Genomic DNA, 17,314 nt, shown 5'->3' with positions numbered 1-17,314 from the left:
CGAGCAGCTGGGACTACAGGCGCCCGCCACAATGCCCGGCTATTTTTTTGTTGCAGTTTGGCCGGGGCTGGGTTTGAACCCGCCACCCTCGGCATATGGGGCCGGCGCCCTACTCACTGAGCCACAGGCGCCGCTACACAATTTATTCTTAACTTTTAATAGTGAAAAGTCAAAAAGAAAACTATAGAAAATATCACTCAAGTACCACCAATAAGTAAACATTTGCATTTTGCTGTTTGTTCCAGAATGTTCCCTAGCACTTTGGGATGCAGAGGTGGGTGGATTGTCTGAGCTTGCAGGTTTGAGACCAGCCTGAGCAAGAGCAAGACTCTGCCTCTAAAAATAGCCAAGTACTGTGGCAGGCACCTACAGTCCAGCTACTTGGGAGGCTGAGGCAAAAGAATCACTTGAGCCAAAGAGTTTGAGGTTGCTGTCAGCTAAGATGCCATTGTACTCTACTGATGGCAAAAGTGAAGACTCTGTTTCAAAAAAAAAGAAATAAAATATTGCAAGTAACAGCTATAGCCCCCTTCTTCTTCCTACCCTACACGTCCCTGCTCTTTCACCATGTTATTTGCAGACACGTGCCACAGTTCTATGTTTTAACTTCATCTAAATGGTAATAACTTGTTTCATTCACCCATGTATTTTGAGACTGACTCCTATGGATACATGTAAAATGGTCCCTCCATCTTAACTTCTAGAACATCTCGTCTCATTAGCTTACCCATGCATTGCTTTCCAAATGAAGAGCGATTAGTTCCTGTGTTTTCAAAATTACAAATGGTGATTCAATGACCATCCCTGTTCATGTCCCCTGGGTCATAGAAATGATCATTGTCACCTCTAATACTGGTCAGTGCCTGTTTCCCCATGTTTTCATACTTGATGTTATTGTTTCCATTGTGATATGCTATCAAATATCATGTTGTATTTCTTTCTTTTTTTTTTTTTTTTGAGACAGAGCCTCAAGCTGTCGCCCTGGGTAGAGTGCCGTGGCATTACAGCTCACAGCAACCTCCAACTCCTGGGCTCAAGTGATTATCCTGCCTCCACCTCCCAAGTAGCTGGGACTACAGGCGCCCGCCACAACGCCTGGCTATTTTTTGGTTGCAGCCGCCACTGTTGTTTGGCAGGCCTGGGCTGGATTCGAACCTGCCAGCTCAGGTGTATGTGGCTGGCGCCTTAGCCGCTTGAGCCATAGGTGCTGAGCTTGCTTTTTTTTTTTTGACAGAGTCTCACTATGTTACCCTGCTGTGGTGTCATAGCTCACAGCAACCTCAAACTCTTGGGCTTAAGTGATTCTCTTGCCTCAGCCTCCTAAGTAGCTGGGACTACAGGCGCCAACACAACACCCGGCTATTTTTAGAGATGAGGTCTCATTCTGGCTCAAGCTGGTCTTGAATTTGTAAGCTCAGGCAATCCATCCACTTCGGCCTCCCACAGTGCTAGGATTATAGGTGAGTCACTGTGCCCGGCCTCATGCTGTACTTCCTAATTAATAGTGAGGTTGAATATTTTCTTGCAGCCCTTCAAAATGGCCCTATAACCCCCACCTCCTGATGTTTAGGCCCTGGGTGACTCCCTCCATGAGAGTGGGTGAGACCCAGCGACATGTCTCCAATGAACAGACTCTAACAAAGGTGATGGAATGTCATTTCTGAAATCAGCTATAAAATACTGTGACCTGTTCATGGCTGGCACTCTCTCTGAAGAAGCCAGCTGCCAAGTCATAAGCAGTCCTGTGAAGAGCCCCATCGTACAGGGAAGTGACTCTGACCTCCAAACAGTGGTTAGGAAGGAACCAAGTCCTGACACTGCTACAGGTTGGTCTTCAGATGAGACCACAGTCCCAGCTGACACAGTAATTGCAGCCTGTAAGATACCCTGAGCTGAGGACTCAGCTCAGTTGTATGAGGTAACACATGGGTGCTATTTCAAGTTGCTAAGTTTTAGGGCCACTGGCTATACAGCAATAAATAACTAAAAAAAAAAAAAATCTTTGTTTTCTTACATTTTTGTTAGCAAATCACATTATTTGCAAATAATGAGTTTTATGGGACAGCGCCTGTGGCTCAAAGGAGCAGGGCGCCAGCCCCATATACCAGAGGTGGTGGGTTCAAACCCAGCCCTGGCCAAAAATTGCAGAAAAAAAAAAAAAAGAAAAAAAAAAAAAAGGTTTTACACCTCCCTTCCTTTTTTTTTTTTAGAGACAGAATCTACTTTGTTGCCCTCGGTAGAGTGCCGTGGCATCACAGCTCACAGCAACCTCCAGCTCTTAGGCTTTAGGCGATTCTCTCAGCCTCCTGAGAGAATTGTACCTGCCACAATGCCCGGCTATTTTTTTGTTGCAGTTTGGTTAGGGCTGGGTTCGAACCCATCACCCTTGGTATATGGGGCCAGCACCCTACTCAGTGAGCCACAGGCATCACCCTTACACCTCCCTTCCAATTCTTTTTTTTTTTTTTGTGATTTTTGTTTTTGGCCGGGGCTGGGTTTGAACCCGCCACCTCCGGCATATGGGACCGGCGCCCTACTCCTTGAGCCACAGGCGCCGCCCTCCCTTCCAATTCTTAACGCTTAATTCTTTTTCTTGTTTAATAATGCTGTGAGGACCTCCAAACAATTTTGAGCAGAAGCAGTGACAGCCATCATTTCTTGCTCCTTACTTGAATGCTCTTGATGCTTAACCACAAAGTATAAGGTTTGCTGTGGGTTTTGAGAAGTACATTTATCAGGTTCAGAAACAACTCATTTCTTTTGATTTTGATTGGTCAAAGTTTATCAGATGTTCTCTCTGCATCTGTATGAGGTGATCCTATGAGTCTTATCCTTTAATGATGAATTAACAGATTTATCCCAAGATTAACTAAATATCAGACTTTATTTTTTTTGAGACCGAGTCTCACTATGTTGCCCTTGGTAGAATGCTGTGGCGTTCCAGCTCACAGCAACCTCAAACTCTTGGGCTTATGTGATTCTCTTGCCTCAACCTCCCAAGTAGCTGGGACTACGGGCCTGCCACAACACCCGTAATTTTTTGGGTTCCTGCTGTCATTGTGTTTAGCAGGCCCAGGCTGGGCTCGAAACCGCCAGCCTCGGTCTATGTGGCCAGTGCATTACTCACTGAGCTGCAGGCGCTGAGCCAAATTATCAGACTTCTAATTCAGTTGTTGGCACTAAAGGTGTGTGACACTATTCCTGGCTAATTTTTAATTTTTTGTAGAGATGGGGGTCTCGATATTTTGCACAGGCTTACCTCGAACTCCTGGCCTCAAGCAATTCTTCTAAAATTCTTGGCATAAATTCTAGTTGGTCATAACATCATTGTTTTTACATACTACAGAATCTAGTAAATTTTGCAGCTCTTGTTCCTAACTGAAAATGGCCTATTTCTTAAGCTGTTGCCAGTTTTGTCACTGAAGTAAGAAGCAAAAGAGCTAAGGAGCTTTTTCCTCTTTTATTCTCTAAAAAGTTTGAGTTTAGTGTTTATTTCTTTTTAAGCATGTTTCAATTTCTTTTCTTTGTTCTATTAGGTTTTCTATTCCTTCTAGGTCAATTTTCATAATTCTTCTAGAATACTGTCCATCTAAGTTTTCCAAATGTTTAACACAGAATAGCAATTCTTTCTTCTTTTTTTTTTTTTTTGTAGAGACAGAGTCTCACTTTATGGCCCTCGGTAGAGTGCCATGGCCTCACACAGCTCACAGCAACCTCCAACTCCTGGGCTTAAGCGATTCTCTTGCCTCAGCCTCCCAAGTAGCTGGGACTACAGGCGCCCGCCACAATGCCCGGCTATTTTTTGGTTGCAGTTTGGCCGGGGCCGGGTTTGAACCTGCCACCCTCGGTATATGGGGCCGGCGCCTTACTGACTGAGCCACAGGCGCCGCCCAGCAATTCTTTCTTAAAATTTCTCAAAATCTGTCTTAAAAAAAGACATGACTGTGGCTTGGCACCCGTAGCATAGTGGTTATGGCACCAGCCACATATACCGAGGCAGGCGGATTTGAACCCAGCCTGGGCCAGCTAAACAACAATGACAACTGCAACAAAACAACATAGCTGAGCCCTGTGGTGGGTGCCTGTAGTCCCAGCTACTTGGGAGGGTGTGGCAAGAGAATCGCTTAAGCCCAAGAGTTGGAGGTTGCTGTGAGCTGTGACATCATAGCACTCTACTAAGGGCGATATAGTGAGATTCTGTCTCAAAAAAAAGATATGACTGGGCGGCGCCTGTGGCTCAAGAAGTAGGGTGCCAGCCCCATATACCAGAGGTGGTGGGTTCAAACCTGGCCCTGGCCAAAAACTGCAAAAAAAAAAAAAAAAAAAGATATGACTGTTTTATAATCTTTTGGGTTTTGTTGTTTTATTCATTCCTGCTCTTGCCTTTATAACATTTTTTTTTTTAGCAATAACCACATGACTATAACTTATTCTTTTTTTTATTTTTTGAGAAGGGGGGTCTCACTATGGTGTACTGTAGGCTGGTCTCAAGTGATCCTCCCACCTCAGCTTCCCTAGTTCCTGGACTATGGGTACATGCCACTATGTCTAACACTGTTATCTTTATAACTTCTATTTCCTCTATTTAACCTGTTGTTCTCTAACTTCCTTAGTTCAAATTTTTCTTTTTCTTTTTTTTTTGAATTTGAGACAGAGTCTCACTATGTTGCCTATGTCACCATAACTTTGAACTCCTGGGCTCAAATGGTCCTCCACCTCAGCCTCCTAAGATGCTGGGACTATAGGTATGTGCCACCATTCCGGGATAATTTTTCATGTTTTTTTAAGAGATGAGGGTCTTGACATTTTACACAGGCTTACCTCCAATTCCTGGCCTCCCAAGGGGCTGGGTTTATAGGCATGAGCCACCACACGTGGCCAGAATTAGTATTTTTTTATTATTTTCCCTTTTCTATGTCCTAGCTTTTAGGTATAGCTCTCATATACAGGGTGGCCATAAATTGCACATGAACTTGAAGGTCACCCCAAATGTATGTAATTACATTTTGAAACACAGACTATCTGAGAGTATGCTTATCATGTGAGCTGGTTTATAGCTTTTAGGTTATAGCTATAGGTTTTAATTTTCAACACTTGAAAATTTGCTGTTTGCTCTTTTGACCTCAGTTACGCTGCTTATCAAACTGCCTCCAATGTTTCTAGCTGCTCCTGTAAAAAAGATTTTCCCTTTACCTTATGAAAAAGGAGGCCTGGTGGGGCGGCGCTTGTGGCTCAGCGGGTAGGGCGCCGGTCCCATATGCCGGAGGTGGCGGGTTCAAACCCAGCCCCGGCCAAAAGAAAAAAAAAAAAAAAAAAAGAAAAAGGAGGCCTGGGGCCATGGATACTGACAACTGACTTAACTGTTTTCTTCTGTTTTTTTCCATGACTTTATATACTGCCTTGTCTTGATTTATAAACAAAACCTGGGAAAGCTACAAAAATAAGTATTTTGTGGTTTATCTAGAAATAATATTGCTGTTATTTTTGGTGAAGAAAAATCAGTTTTGTATATTTTATTTCAAAAATAAATGATTTAAAAAAAGAAAAGAAAGAAAAAGGAGGACTCTAGGGCCAGTGATCCACCCCAAGATGCTGGGTCCAAATGAATATCCCAAGATTTACACAGAGTAAGGCAGTTCTTCACCCTTGCCCGCTGACTCATGGGGTGTTTCCAAAAATGTAACACCAGAGGGAATTAAAGAGAGAAGTACTGAGGTATACATTGTTAGGGTAAAAACCCCATTTCAGAGGCTTGAATAAAAGCATCACAAAATTATAGCTAGCCGCTAGAGGACTTCCATGCTCTGTATGCCACAAAACCATGCCTAGCCCAGTTGCTCTAGTCCTCGGCTTGGTCCCATTACCTGTTTCCTGCCCTCCAGGATGAAGAGCTCACTGATCTTCTTCTGCTTGTAGATGTCATTCTTTTCCAGCAGTTTTCTGTGCAGCCAGTCAGGGTGTTTGACTCGTGGCACTGGGTTCTTCACCTGTGGGAAGACCATACAATCAGGAAGACATCCAAGTCTAAATGTGCTAGCTTCCAACCACCGGAGCCCCATGTCGCCTGCCCCACTTCACCTGCTGCAGAGCTGCAGGGATTGTGATGATCTTCTGGATGGCACTTCCCAACCGCTCTATGTAGTAGTCCCAGTCCAGGATCTGAGCGCACAGGAACCCGCAACAAGAAATAGCAACAGTGGCAACTATTTGTGAAGTTTATGTCACACCAAGCACTGAGCTAACTCTGCATCTCATTCAATCCTTTTAAAAGCTCTATGATGAAAGGCACCCACTTCATAGATGACAACAAGGCAGGGAGCAGATCATGGAGCTGCAGGTGGCTGAGTGGGCACCCATGGACTTAGCCTATCCAAGAGACCACCTCCTCCTGGTGGTGACTTTCTTCAGTTTAGCCTTAAAAAGTTAATATCTATTTCCTTGCCTATTATGTATCAGAAAGGCAGAAATCAGGAGAGAAGACTCCTGATAATAAAAATCATACATAAGGGCAGGAGTGCTCCAGTGCCACCTGGGCTAGCTTTCCTTTTGAGAGTAGAAAAAAAACAGGTACTCACTGTACGAATATCAAACTCTTGAAGAGAAGAGCTCTTAAGCCATTTCCGGAGAAAGTGCTTTCTCACTGTGGGCTCTGCCTGGAAGATTGCAAGTGGTATGGCCCTGGGTAAGGAAAAAATAGACACAAAATTCATGAATAGTGAAGATCAACCTAAATCCAATTACAATTCTCACCAAATGCACATGGAAATGAGGATTCATAACCTACATTTTCTTTAATGTTGTTATTTTATACAGACCATACCTTATAGGTGATGTCATGCACCACACTTACTGCTAGCCCTTTGGTAAGAGAGCAGGTCACAGAATCTATCCAGTGAGTCACACCCATGTATATACTTGTAAGTAAACACTTCTATAATGCTAGTCATTGGGTAAAATAGAGAAAAAGTCGACCTACTTTCTAGAAAAGACTAGCCCATTCCCATCATAAGTAAAGCAGCTAGCTCTTTCCTTCATAGTTGTAAACCGTTGTGAAATACCATAAACATAAAGGACTGTATGGCTGGAACACACACTGCACTCACAAAGTTCTACCAAGCACCAGTGCTCTGCCACTTTGGCTTGCTGAAAAGATCAGGCTATGGATATCTGCATGGCCTCTGGCCGTTCCCTTCTTGAAGAAGGTAAGCACCACCCTAATCTTAGCATTTATCAATCCATGCAGGCTGCTATTCTGTGCAGCCATAAAAGGCAGAGCAGTTTCCATGTTCTCAAGTTTTACATAGGCGGAGGGACATGTGTCGTCCTGCAAATAGCTTTTGCTTTTTATTCCAACATTGTTTTGAGCTCTGTCAGTGCTGTAACCTGTAGCTGCAATTTAATTCTCTGAACCCCAGTAGTGTTTGCCTAAAAAACACATCTATCCATTGCTGAGTGATGGACACTTATGCTGTGCCCATATGTGGTATTAAGCACAACCCAGGTCTTTGAGGAAGGCCTTGCCTCTCAGTGACAGGAGAGCCCTCAGGTCTGCGGGAGATGATGTAGCGGCAGCTCAGTCCTGCATCCTTGACCATCTGGTCTCCCAGGAACTCGGCCAGGCGCTTCGCTGTGCTAATGGATGTAGATTTCTGCTCCCCATAATCTTCCAGTTTCCGAGACATGGAACGGTTCTCAGAGATAAGCTCAAACAGCTCAGAATCAGGCATGTTAGCTGCCTAGAGAAAAAGGCAACAGATAAAGCAACACAGTGGGAGTCAAGGGCATCAAGATTGAGCTCGCTCAGGACAGTGGTCTGCAAGGACATGCATTTCTCTAGGCTGCACAGCAATACTTAAAACACATGCACACATGAAGCCTTGGCTTTTATTAAACCGTGTAAAAATATTGCAAAACATTTATTGAAGAATGAGCACAAGGGTTGCAGAGAAAGAAGATGTTTCACGTAACATGGGAAGAAATGACAATTTTTCTCCTGAAAGGAAAAGCCAAACAGAAATGAGAAGCTGAGAGAGGAAAGAGAGAAACAGTGGCTGCCAGAGAGCAGCTGGGGCTAGGGGAGACCAGTGGAGTTCTGCAATGTGAGATGCCCATAGCAGCTGGAGCTGCACCTTTGTATGCTTGTTCTTTTGACCTCTGGCCCCCACATCCTATGAGATTTGTTTAGCTATGAATGTCCTGTGTATTCCATGGTGCTCATTTTCATGTGTGGGTCAGCTTTATGCTGAACAAGACAATATGGTAAGAAACAAAGCCCATAAATCTGAGCCAGCCAGGAAATGCTCCAGAATATTTCATTTCCTCTACCCAGAAAGCTTAACCTCTAGAAAACAATGCAAAAGAGGATAAAAAAGCATATGCACCAAGATGATCAATGCAATGTTATTTATAATGAAAATCTGGCTAGCCTTTGTGGCTCATGTCTATAATCCCAGCACTCTGGGAGGCTTAGTTGGGTGGATTGCCTGAGCTCAAGAGTTCGAGCCCAACCTGTGCAAGAGCGAGATGCTGTCTCTAAAAATAGCTGGGCATTGTGGCGGGTGCCTGTATTCCCAGCTATCTGTGAGACTGAGCAAGAGGATTGCTTGAGCCCAAGAGTTTGAGTTGCTGTGAGCTATGATGTCATAGAACTCTGCTGAGGGTGACTGAATGAGACTGTCTCAACAACAAAACAAATATCTTAGCATTCTGGGAGGCCAAGGCAGGTGGATTGTTGGAGCTCAGCAGTTCAAGACCAGCCTGAGCCAGGGCAAGACCCCGTCTCTAAAAAAGGAAAAAAAAAAAAAAAAAAAATAGCTGGATGTTGTGGAGGGCGTCTGTAGTCCCAGATACTTGGGAGGCTAAGGCAAGAGGATCGTTTGAGCCCAAGAGTTTGAAGTTGGTGTGAACTATACCACAGCACTCTACTAAAGGTGAAAAAGTAAGACTGTCTCAAAAACAAAAAAGAACACATCTCCACAGAAAAGTAATAAAAATAACTCTTAAATTCAGCTACCTACTGGACCTCAGGGCTGGCATTCTTTCTTTCTTTCTTCAGGATGCCACCCTTCTCTTGCTCCTTTTCTCTATAATCCCCAATCTTCCCCTCTCTTACTCTCTGCTCTCTTCTCTTTCTCATCTCTTTCCCCCATTCTCTCTTCCCTTTCTCTAATATAAAATAAACTTATACTTTTTTTTTTTTTGTAGAGACAGTCTCACTGTACTGCCCTCGGGTAGAGTGCCGTGGCATCACACGGCTCACAGCAACCTCTAACTCTTGGGCTTACGCGATTCTCTTGCCTCAGCCTCCCGAGCAGCTGGGACTACGGGCGCCTGCCACAATGCCCGGCTATTTTTTTGTTGCAGTGTGGCCGGGGCTGGGTTTGAACCCGCCACCCTCGGCATATGGGGCCAGCGCCCTACTCAATGAGCCACAGGCACCGCCCTAAACTTATACTTTTATATATATATTTTTTATTGAGACAGAGCCTCAAGCTGTCGCCCTGGGTAGAGTGCCGTGGCGTTGTAGCGATTCTCTTGCTTCAGCCTCCCAAGCAGCCAGGACCACAGGAGCCTGCCACAATGCCTGGCCATCCTTTGGCTGTAGTTGTCATTGTTGCTTGGCAGGCCTGGGCTAGATTCGAACCCGCCAGCTCTGATGTATGTGGCTGGCGCCTTAGCTGCTTGAGCTACAGGTGTTGAGCCTATACTTTTATATTCTAAATAAATAAAAATAAATCATAAAAGTTATGTATGCATTTACAGGGTCCACGAAAACTTTAAAGATCAAAAAATTTGATATTGATTGTTGGTAAACTCTTTTCTTGACTCCTTTTATTATACAGTTTTAAAAAATGCTTGCTTCATAGAGTTGTGTCACAGGATACAGAAGCTGGAGGGAACTTCTGGGGGCCATTGGTGAGTGGGATTTTATCAGAACCAGCCCAGGATCATCTGTTTCCAGGAGTCTAGGGAATAACAGGTCCCTTTTCTGCCTTGGTGGCTCATGTGATGCCCTAACTCCATCCACTTTGAGCAAGTGAACCAGGCTTACTCCATTTTGTTAAGAGCTTGCAGACTCCCCCCACCCCTTTTGTAACCAAAATAGCCCCTTGAGCAAGCAGCGACCCTGCAAAAACAGGAAGATTTTGCAGATCTTTAGCTGAGATCTGCAAAATCCTGTGACAGCTGAAAAATCTTGTGAAACCACAATCTAGTCACAAATCTATCTGGTCTGTGTGCATTCCCTAGTCCCCTTTGTAAACCCTCCCCAAAGTTGTAACATTGCAGATGTTAGCTTCTGTAAAATTCTGTTTACGCTAGGGCTTCCCATCCCCGCTTGAAGTGTCATATAAAAACCTTGCACCCTTGCTTCAAAGGGGTCAAGAGACTTTGTGGAGTGAGCCCGTTCTTGATCGACTGGCCCAATAAAGGACCCTTGCTTAATTCGGACTCGGTGTGCTGGCATTTCTCTATAATTCCACTCATGGCAGGTACAACACTCTGAGCACTCACCTTGCTGTACAGCACATCCAGCCAATAGTCGGCCACCTTGGCCACTGAGCTGTACACTTCTTCTAGTGTGCTGCCCTTGAGGAAGGCCTCAAACACCGAGGACTGGAAGATCTTAATCAGCTGCAGCTCCCCACGGCGTTTGACTTCAAAGCCCTTGAGCTCTGCCAAGGAACCATCTTCATTGAATACAGCATATCTAGAACAAAAGACAGCAAAGAAGTGAAAACGCACTGGAGTATGAGCTGCCGTCATCCCTTTGCCTCCTCGTCTCTTTCTGACCCTCATAAGGCAGCCAACTTCACTCTATTCTCAGGCTGATGCCTCTCAAAAATGGAATTACTTGATGGCCTGCAGGGCATGTAGGTAGGTGGGGAGCCAGTGCAAACTGCATCAGTAAGACCAAACTAAGGAGCCCAGGCCCGTCCCATCCTGGTGAAAAATGTATCAGTAAGCCCAGGCAAAGGAATCTAAACCTGTCCCATCCTGGCTTCCTGTCTGTTTTCCCAACTGGGTTGTTAAATATAATCAATCACACTCCATTTCCTTCCAGAGGACAAAGATTGTGAGATTCCCACCTCTTCTTCAGTTTCTTGCCTTCTTCCTTGGAGGCTGGAAGGATCATGGCAAGGTAGGGTCCATCCACCTCAAAAAAGATGCTGTTTTCTGAGCGAGTGACATAGGTAAGTGAAGATGGCTCGGCTAGCTCCTGGTATTGGTCATTGGTAAAACCTTCCTGAGAAACAGAGGTGAAGAGTAGCAGCATTACTCAGAAAGGCCCAATCTTGGAAGCACCTGGCATCTCACTAGGAAAAAGCTTTACATCAGGAAAGTAAAGCTCTTCTATTCTACAGACCTACCTGAGCAGAAGGGGAGCAAGTTCTGAAACATGCAGCAATGTAGTGAAACTCAGTGCATCTCGCTGAGTCCAAGAAGCCAGACTCAGAAGATTACAACTGTTGTGTTTCTATTCATTTGGCATCTTAGCACAAAACTACAGCACAAAATAATGCACTGAGGGTTGCCAGGTTTCAGAGTGGGGAAGGGTCTGCTGACAAAGGGATGGCATGGGAAATGCTGGGGGCTGCAGCTGTGTTGCTCTGTGGTGGTGGCACACGGCACTATATAGCTGTCAAAACCCACAGAGAGTGAACTTCATGTATGCAAATCAAAATCCATTAAAATCCATTAACCAGTGTGTTGGGGAAGGAGGGATGTAGACTGAGACAAACAAAACCTATCGCACTGTTGATGTGTGAAAGAATATGGTAGAAGCAGGGAAGAAAGAAGTAGCCCCTGGAGACTCTGTTGCCTGACGGTGGAAGACCAAGGAACAAGTGACCATCCACAGGTACTATGCTGTAGTAGACAAATTTATTTCTCACAGGAGCTCAATTTTGGTAGCAAATCTGAAACTATTTTACATGAAAAAATTAGAGACATGTTTTCACCACAGGAGAAAGATATCACTAACAAGGAAAGGGGAGTAGATCGGAGCCAGAGATGTTAACATCTACTTATTCCATTGCTTATTTAATTTTCTTGGATGTGGATGCATGCATACATTTATTTTATTTATTTATTTGTTTTTTACCATTTCAGTTATTTTTATTTGGGCAAGTGTGTGTGTATTCTGTAACTTATTTCACTTGCAAACGTAAACAGTAACGTGTCTCTCTCTCTCTCTCTACACGGGCCGATCCCTGGGTCTGGTCACAATATGCCACCACGGGGAGGGCAAATCACCGTCCTTTAGAGCAGGAGGCAGAGCTTCAGTCAAAGGACCACCAGGTGGGGTTTCCTCTGCCAGCTGCTTAACCTCTTGCTCCCAGCTTTCCCTCCGCAGTTTCTTCCACTGTTCTCTCTTGGCAAAGAAATCAGGATACATGGCTTTCTCAGAAGAATGCCAGTCATCTAAGCACCACTCTGAAACCTTGTAGCACTCGTATCTTTCATAGGAGGTACCCCCAGGGGAGTCAGGAAAGATACACGGCTGTGGATGCTGACGATACCAAAATTCTTCTGCCTCCCTCAGCAGCTGGGTGACCTTCCTCATATCTTTTTCATGCTTATGTTCTTCAAACTGAGCTCTCATCAAACAAGCAAAGTACTGGTATTTGTCCCTGTGGATGCACCACAACTCGAGGTGGCACAGCGCCCGCTTGTAAAGCCTCAACACCTTCTGCTGATGGGTCAGGTAGGCCGTCGGCGCCGAGAACACTATGGCGGCCCTGGATGCATGCATTTAAAAGCACACACATGAGCTAGGTGCAGTGGCTTACGCCTGTAATCCTAGCACTCTCAGAGGCTGAGATGGGTGGATTGCCTGAGCTCAGGAGTTCCAGACCAGCCTGAGCTAGAGTGAGACCCTGTCTCTAAAAATAGCCAGGCATTGGGGCGGCACCTGTGGCTCAGTGAGTAGGGTGCTAGCCCCATATACCAAAGGTGGTGGGTTCAAATGTGGCCCCGGCCAAACTGCAACAAAAAAATAGCCGGGTGTTGTGGCAGGTGCCTGTAGTCCCAGCTACTTAGGAGGCTGAGGCAAGAGAATTACCTAAGCCCAGAAGTCGGAGGTTGTATTTTGTGAGCTGTGATGCCATAGCACTCTACCAAGGGCAATAAAGTGAGACTCTGACTCTAAAAAACAAAAAAGAAAAAAAGAAAGAAAAGAAAAATAGCCAGGCATTGTGGTGGGTGCCTGTAGTCCCAGCTACTTGGGAGGCTGAGGCAAGAGGATCACTCCAGCCCAAGAGTTTGAGGTGGCTGTGAGCTATTATACCACAGTACCCTACCAAAGAGCAACAAAGTAAGACTCTATCTCAAAAAAAAAAAAGTACACACAAACACAAAGGATACAGAGATAAACATGGCTTTGTGTACACAGGCTATTATCATATTATTACATATGCATTTCCCAGCTTGATCTACTGAGTCATGAAGGGCTATGGGACCCCATCTTAGTTTCTCAGGCCATTCTTTAGTAAAAGGAACTGGTTCCCAGGAGAACTGGCTGACTCTAGACTAGAATAGGGAAAATATAAGATGAGGCTAGAGCACCTTGTGCTGTTAGTAAGGAAGTACTCCAAAAACAAAAAAAGAAACAAAACTAGGGCACATACCATAAACATATGGTAAAAGAAAAGGATCCCCTTGTCCCCAAAGAGGAACAAACTGAGCAACAGAACACATGAGGGCTATACTAGACTGCAACCTAGGACTGAATAGACACTGTGTATCCAGGCTGGTACAAACAAATAAGTAAATTAAGTAAGTGACTGAATAAGTAGGAGAAAAGGGTGACACCTCTTCCTTGCAGAATTCCAATTAATCAAAGTAGAAGGAAGAGGGGAAACAGAACACCACCATACAGAAGAAAAGTGACACACGACAACACCAGTGATGATGGCAATAGACAAGATTCTCCATGAACTCCAAAATCAGTAGAAGAAAACTTAAGGAGCAACTGAGTCTTTCATAGTCTCAAATATCTCCTTTATAATATTCCTTAATCACTGTGATGACTCTAATATATATACCAAGAAGCCCTTTGATATTCCTTCTTCCAGGAGAGAAAGCTTAATCCTCTCCCCTGGGGTGTGGATTTGCTGACCCAGAACAGCATAAGGAGAGGGGGACACGACTCCACAACGAGGCCTACAGAAGGCACTGCAACCTGGGTGCCAAGCTAAAGTTCCACGACACCACAAACCCTGACACATGCACCAAAGAGAATGTGACAGGAGGCTATCACCCTGTGGTGTTCCTTAAAAAAAATCTGAAATGGCTACAGTCTAATAACCAGAAACAACAACCCCAAATCAAGGGATAGTCAACAAAATGCCTCAATAGCACATCAAAGTGTTGGTTGTGACAAAAGAGAGGTTGAGGAAACCATTAGCCTGAAAAGGATTGAGATGGGACAACTCAACACCACAGGGGTCCTGGCTGGGACCCTGGGACAAAGGAAGCACAAGAGTGGGAAGGGAAGCCTGTAACCTGGGCCAAAATGGATTTCTTAGCTTTGACAACTGCACTGTGATTTATGTACAAGGCCAACATCAGCAAGCAGGCTGTGTAGTATTTTTTGTAATTTTCTACACGTTTAATAGTATTTCAAAATTAAAAGTTAAAAGCAAAAAACTCTGGATGCCAGGCTTAAAGGGCAAGGCAAAGAACTCAATACCTTTTCAGCACAGCATTCTGACCATCTTGTATGGCCAAGGGAGGTGACCTGACATTTCCAGAGCTGGGTAGCCATACCAGGCCAGGCTGCAGTCCAGGGCCAGATGCCCCCTCTCTGGGACTTACCTTGACCAGGATGTTCAGCATGGCCCCAGGGTAGGAGATGGTCACCCTGGGCTTTTTTGCGTTGGTTGTCTTGAGGACAAAATTTTCTGGGAAGCTGTTGGGCAGGACACACCATATTCCATCTGTGTCCAGCTCTAAGGGCCTCCTGCGGGGACAAAAGTGTGAAGTCATCAACCTCTAGCTTTCATCCTCCCCACATTGCCCCCCTGACTGTGAGAGCACCTCACCCGATCTGCTCAATCAGCTCCCGTGCCTGGGTGATGATGTTAGCTCCCGTGAAGCAAACAATGCCAGCCATCTCCATGGAGTACCAGCGAGCCCTGGGAAGACAGCCATAGCCTTTAATGAGCAGGGATGCCATGAGGCTCCTTCCAGAGGTAGAAGAGAAAGAGAGAGATCCCAAGAAAGGACTAGGGAAGTGACCAAATGCATTTAAAGCGGGAGAGAACTGAGGCAGAATCTGGTCCTTCCCTGAGGACATTTCTTCGTCCCTACCCCAGGATGCCCAGCACAGCTCAAGAAAGTTCTGGAAGGGTTTCCAGTGCAGGTCTGGGCGAGTGTGGCATCTGGTTGTGCTTAGGGCTTTTCCAGTGAGGGCTTTTGGATTTATCGATTGGGCTCGTGGCTGTGCAGGCACAGCATCTACATAGGTAAGATGGGAGAGGAGGCCAGTGATGACAAGAAGCCAACAACTAAATTTGAACTAGAGAGAGAAACAGAACTTCGCTTTGAGGTGGAGGCATCTCAGTCAGTTCAATTCAAGTTGTTGGCTGGCATGGCAGAGATCTTTGGCACAGAGCTGACCCAAAACAAGAAATTCTTGATGCTGGTGCCAAGGTGGCTGTTCTCACTTGGCATGGCTGTTCTCTGCAACTGAGTGGCCGCACCGAGGTGGCTTATGTCTCGAAAGACACTCCTATGTTGCTTTACCTCAACACTCACACAGCCTTTGAGATGAGGCGGCAGGCGGAAAAGGAAGAAGAGCAAGGTCCCCAAGTGATGGCAGTGGGCCCCACTGATGTGGGCAAGTCCACAGTATGTCGCCTACTGCTAAACTATGCAGTGTGTTTGGGCCGCTGTCCCACTTATGTGGAGCTAGATGTGGGCCAGGGCTCCATGTCCATCTCTGGGACCATGGGGACCCTCTACATTGAGCAGCCAGCAGATGTGAAGAGAGTTTCTCCATACAGGCCCCTTTGGTGTATCATTTTGGTTCCACCAGTCCTGGTACTAACATCAAGCTTTATAAGATTAAATCTTGTTTAGCAGATGTTTTCAACCAGAGGTATGAGGTGAACAGAAGGGCATCTGTGAGTGGCTGTGTCATTAACACCTGTGGCAGGGTCAAGGGATCTGGTTACCAGGCCCTAGTGCATGCAGCTTCAGCTTTTGAGGTAGATGTGGTTGTGGTTCTGGATCAAGAATGACTATACAATGAGCTGAAGCAGGACCTGCCTCATTTTGTATGCATTGTGCTGCTCCTTAAATCAGGGGGTGTGGTAGAGCAGTCCAAGGACTTCCGGCAGGAATGTAGGGATGAACGTATCCGTGAGTATTTCTATGGATTCCAAGGCTGTTTCTATTCCCATGCCTTCAATGTCAAATTTTCAGATGTGAACATCTACAAAGTTGGGACACTCACCTTCCCAGACTCTTGCTTGCCTTTGGGCATGTCTCAGGAGGACAATCAGTTCAAGTAGTACCTGTCACCCCTGGCCGAGATAAGGTGCACCATCTATTGAGTGTTAGCACTGCTGAAGGTACAGAGGAGAACCTTTCTGAGACGTGTGGCTGGCTTCATTGTGGTGACAAGTGTGGACCTGGAGCACCAGGTGTTTACTGTCCTATCTCTGCCCCCCTGCCCACTGCCTAAGAACTTCCTTCTCATCATGGATATCCGGTTCATGGCTCCTAAGTAGCTATCAGCAGGAAGCCTTGCTGCCTAGGGCATCACAATCTCTGGCCCTCACCAAAGGAAGATGGACTGATATATGAGAATCTGTTGAGGCCAGCTGACCAGAAAACTGTGGACTAGTGGAACACACACACACACACACACACATTTACCTCTAAAAATTGGTAGTGATAACATGACTTTTCTAATCTTGATCAAAAAGAAAAAAACGGGACTGTAATTGGTTTTTAGATTACCTAAGATGTCATTTTGAATTCCATTTCTTTCACTGTGCTATGTGGGTTTTTAAAATCACTACTTCATATTCCATATATAGTATTTGGTATCTCATTTATCTAGCGTAAAAATGTGATTTAGAAGGGCTCCTTCCAATAAAGTTCAAACTTGAAAAAAAACCCAAAGTTCTGGAAAGGGATAATGGGCTGCGGCCACATCAGCTCACAATTCTAGCCCCCTCAAGACTTGTAACACACCCCAGACACACCCACCAAAGCAAAGTGCTTCTCTGCTTTCTTCAAACCACTCTCTAGCCCCATTCTTGCCGCTGGCTGTCCCCTCTGCCTGAGCTCCTGCTCTCTGCTA

The 17,314-nt window shown here is 45.3% G+C and overlaps 2 protein-coding genes and 1 pseudogene across 4 annotated transcripts in view; 1 reads left to right on the top strand and 2 right to left on the bottom strand.

The window, feature by feature from the left end:
* Positions 1-17,314, bottom strand: part of POLE (DNA polymerase epsilon, catalytic subunit) — a 57,992-nt gene that overhangs the window by 18,149 nt on the left and 22,529 nt on the right. For all 3 annotated transcript variants that reach the window (XM_053587551.1, XM_053587548.1, XM_053587549.1), the window contains exons 22-29: positions 15,045-15,137; positions 14,818-14,962; positions 11,088-11,245; positions 10,513-10,708; positions 7,522-7,736; positions 6,576-6,678; positions 6,079-6,159; positions 5,865-5,987 (exon numbers count right to left, since the gene is read on the bottom strand). In XM_053587551.1, coding sequence (XP_053443526.1) covers positions 5,865-5,987; positions 6,079-6,159; positions 6,576-6,678; positions 7,522-7,736; positions 10,513-10,708; positions 11,088-11,245; positions 14,818-14,962; positions 15,045-15,137 — 1,114 coding nt within the window. The remainder of the gene's footprint in view (positions 1-5,864; positions 5,988-6,078; positions 6,160-6,575; positions 6,679-7,521; positions 7,737-10,512; positions 10,709-11,087; positions 11,246-14,817; positions 14,963-15,044; positions 15,138-17,314) is intronic.
* Positions 12,036-12,813, bottom strand: LOC128583392 (NADH dehydrogenase [ubiquinone] 1 beta subcomplex subunit 9-like). Its single transcript, XM_053587604.1, has one exon. The coding sequence runs from the start codon at positions 12,752-12,754 to the stop codon at positions 12,197-12,199; it is 558 nt and encodes a 185-aa protein (XP_053443579.1). The 5' UTR covers positions 12,755-12,813; the 3' UTR covers positions 12,036-12,196.
* On the top strand, positions 15,420-16,834 carry LOC128583383 (polyribonucleotide 5'-hydroxyl-kinase Clp1-like; annotated as a pseudogene).

The sequence above is a fragment of the Nycticebus coucang genome, chromosome 4, assembly GCF_027406575.1.
Source record: "Nycticebus coucang isolate mNycCou1 chromosome 4, mNycCou1.pri, whole genome shotgun sequence".
Taxonomy (NCBI): Eukaryota; Metazoa; Chordata; class Mammalia; order Primates; family Lorisidae; genus Nycticebus; species Nycticebus coucang.
Note: the sequence above shows the minus strand (reverse complement) of the source record. Positions and strands in the feature narration are given on the sequence as shown.

What these genes read in the sequence shown, in the direction of transcription:
- LOC128583392 (XM_053587604.1), bottom strand. Translation starts at nt 12,754, where the DNA reads ATGCATGCATCCAGGGCCGCCATAGTGTTCTCGGCGCCGACGGCCTAC.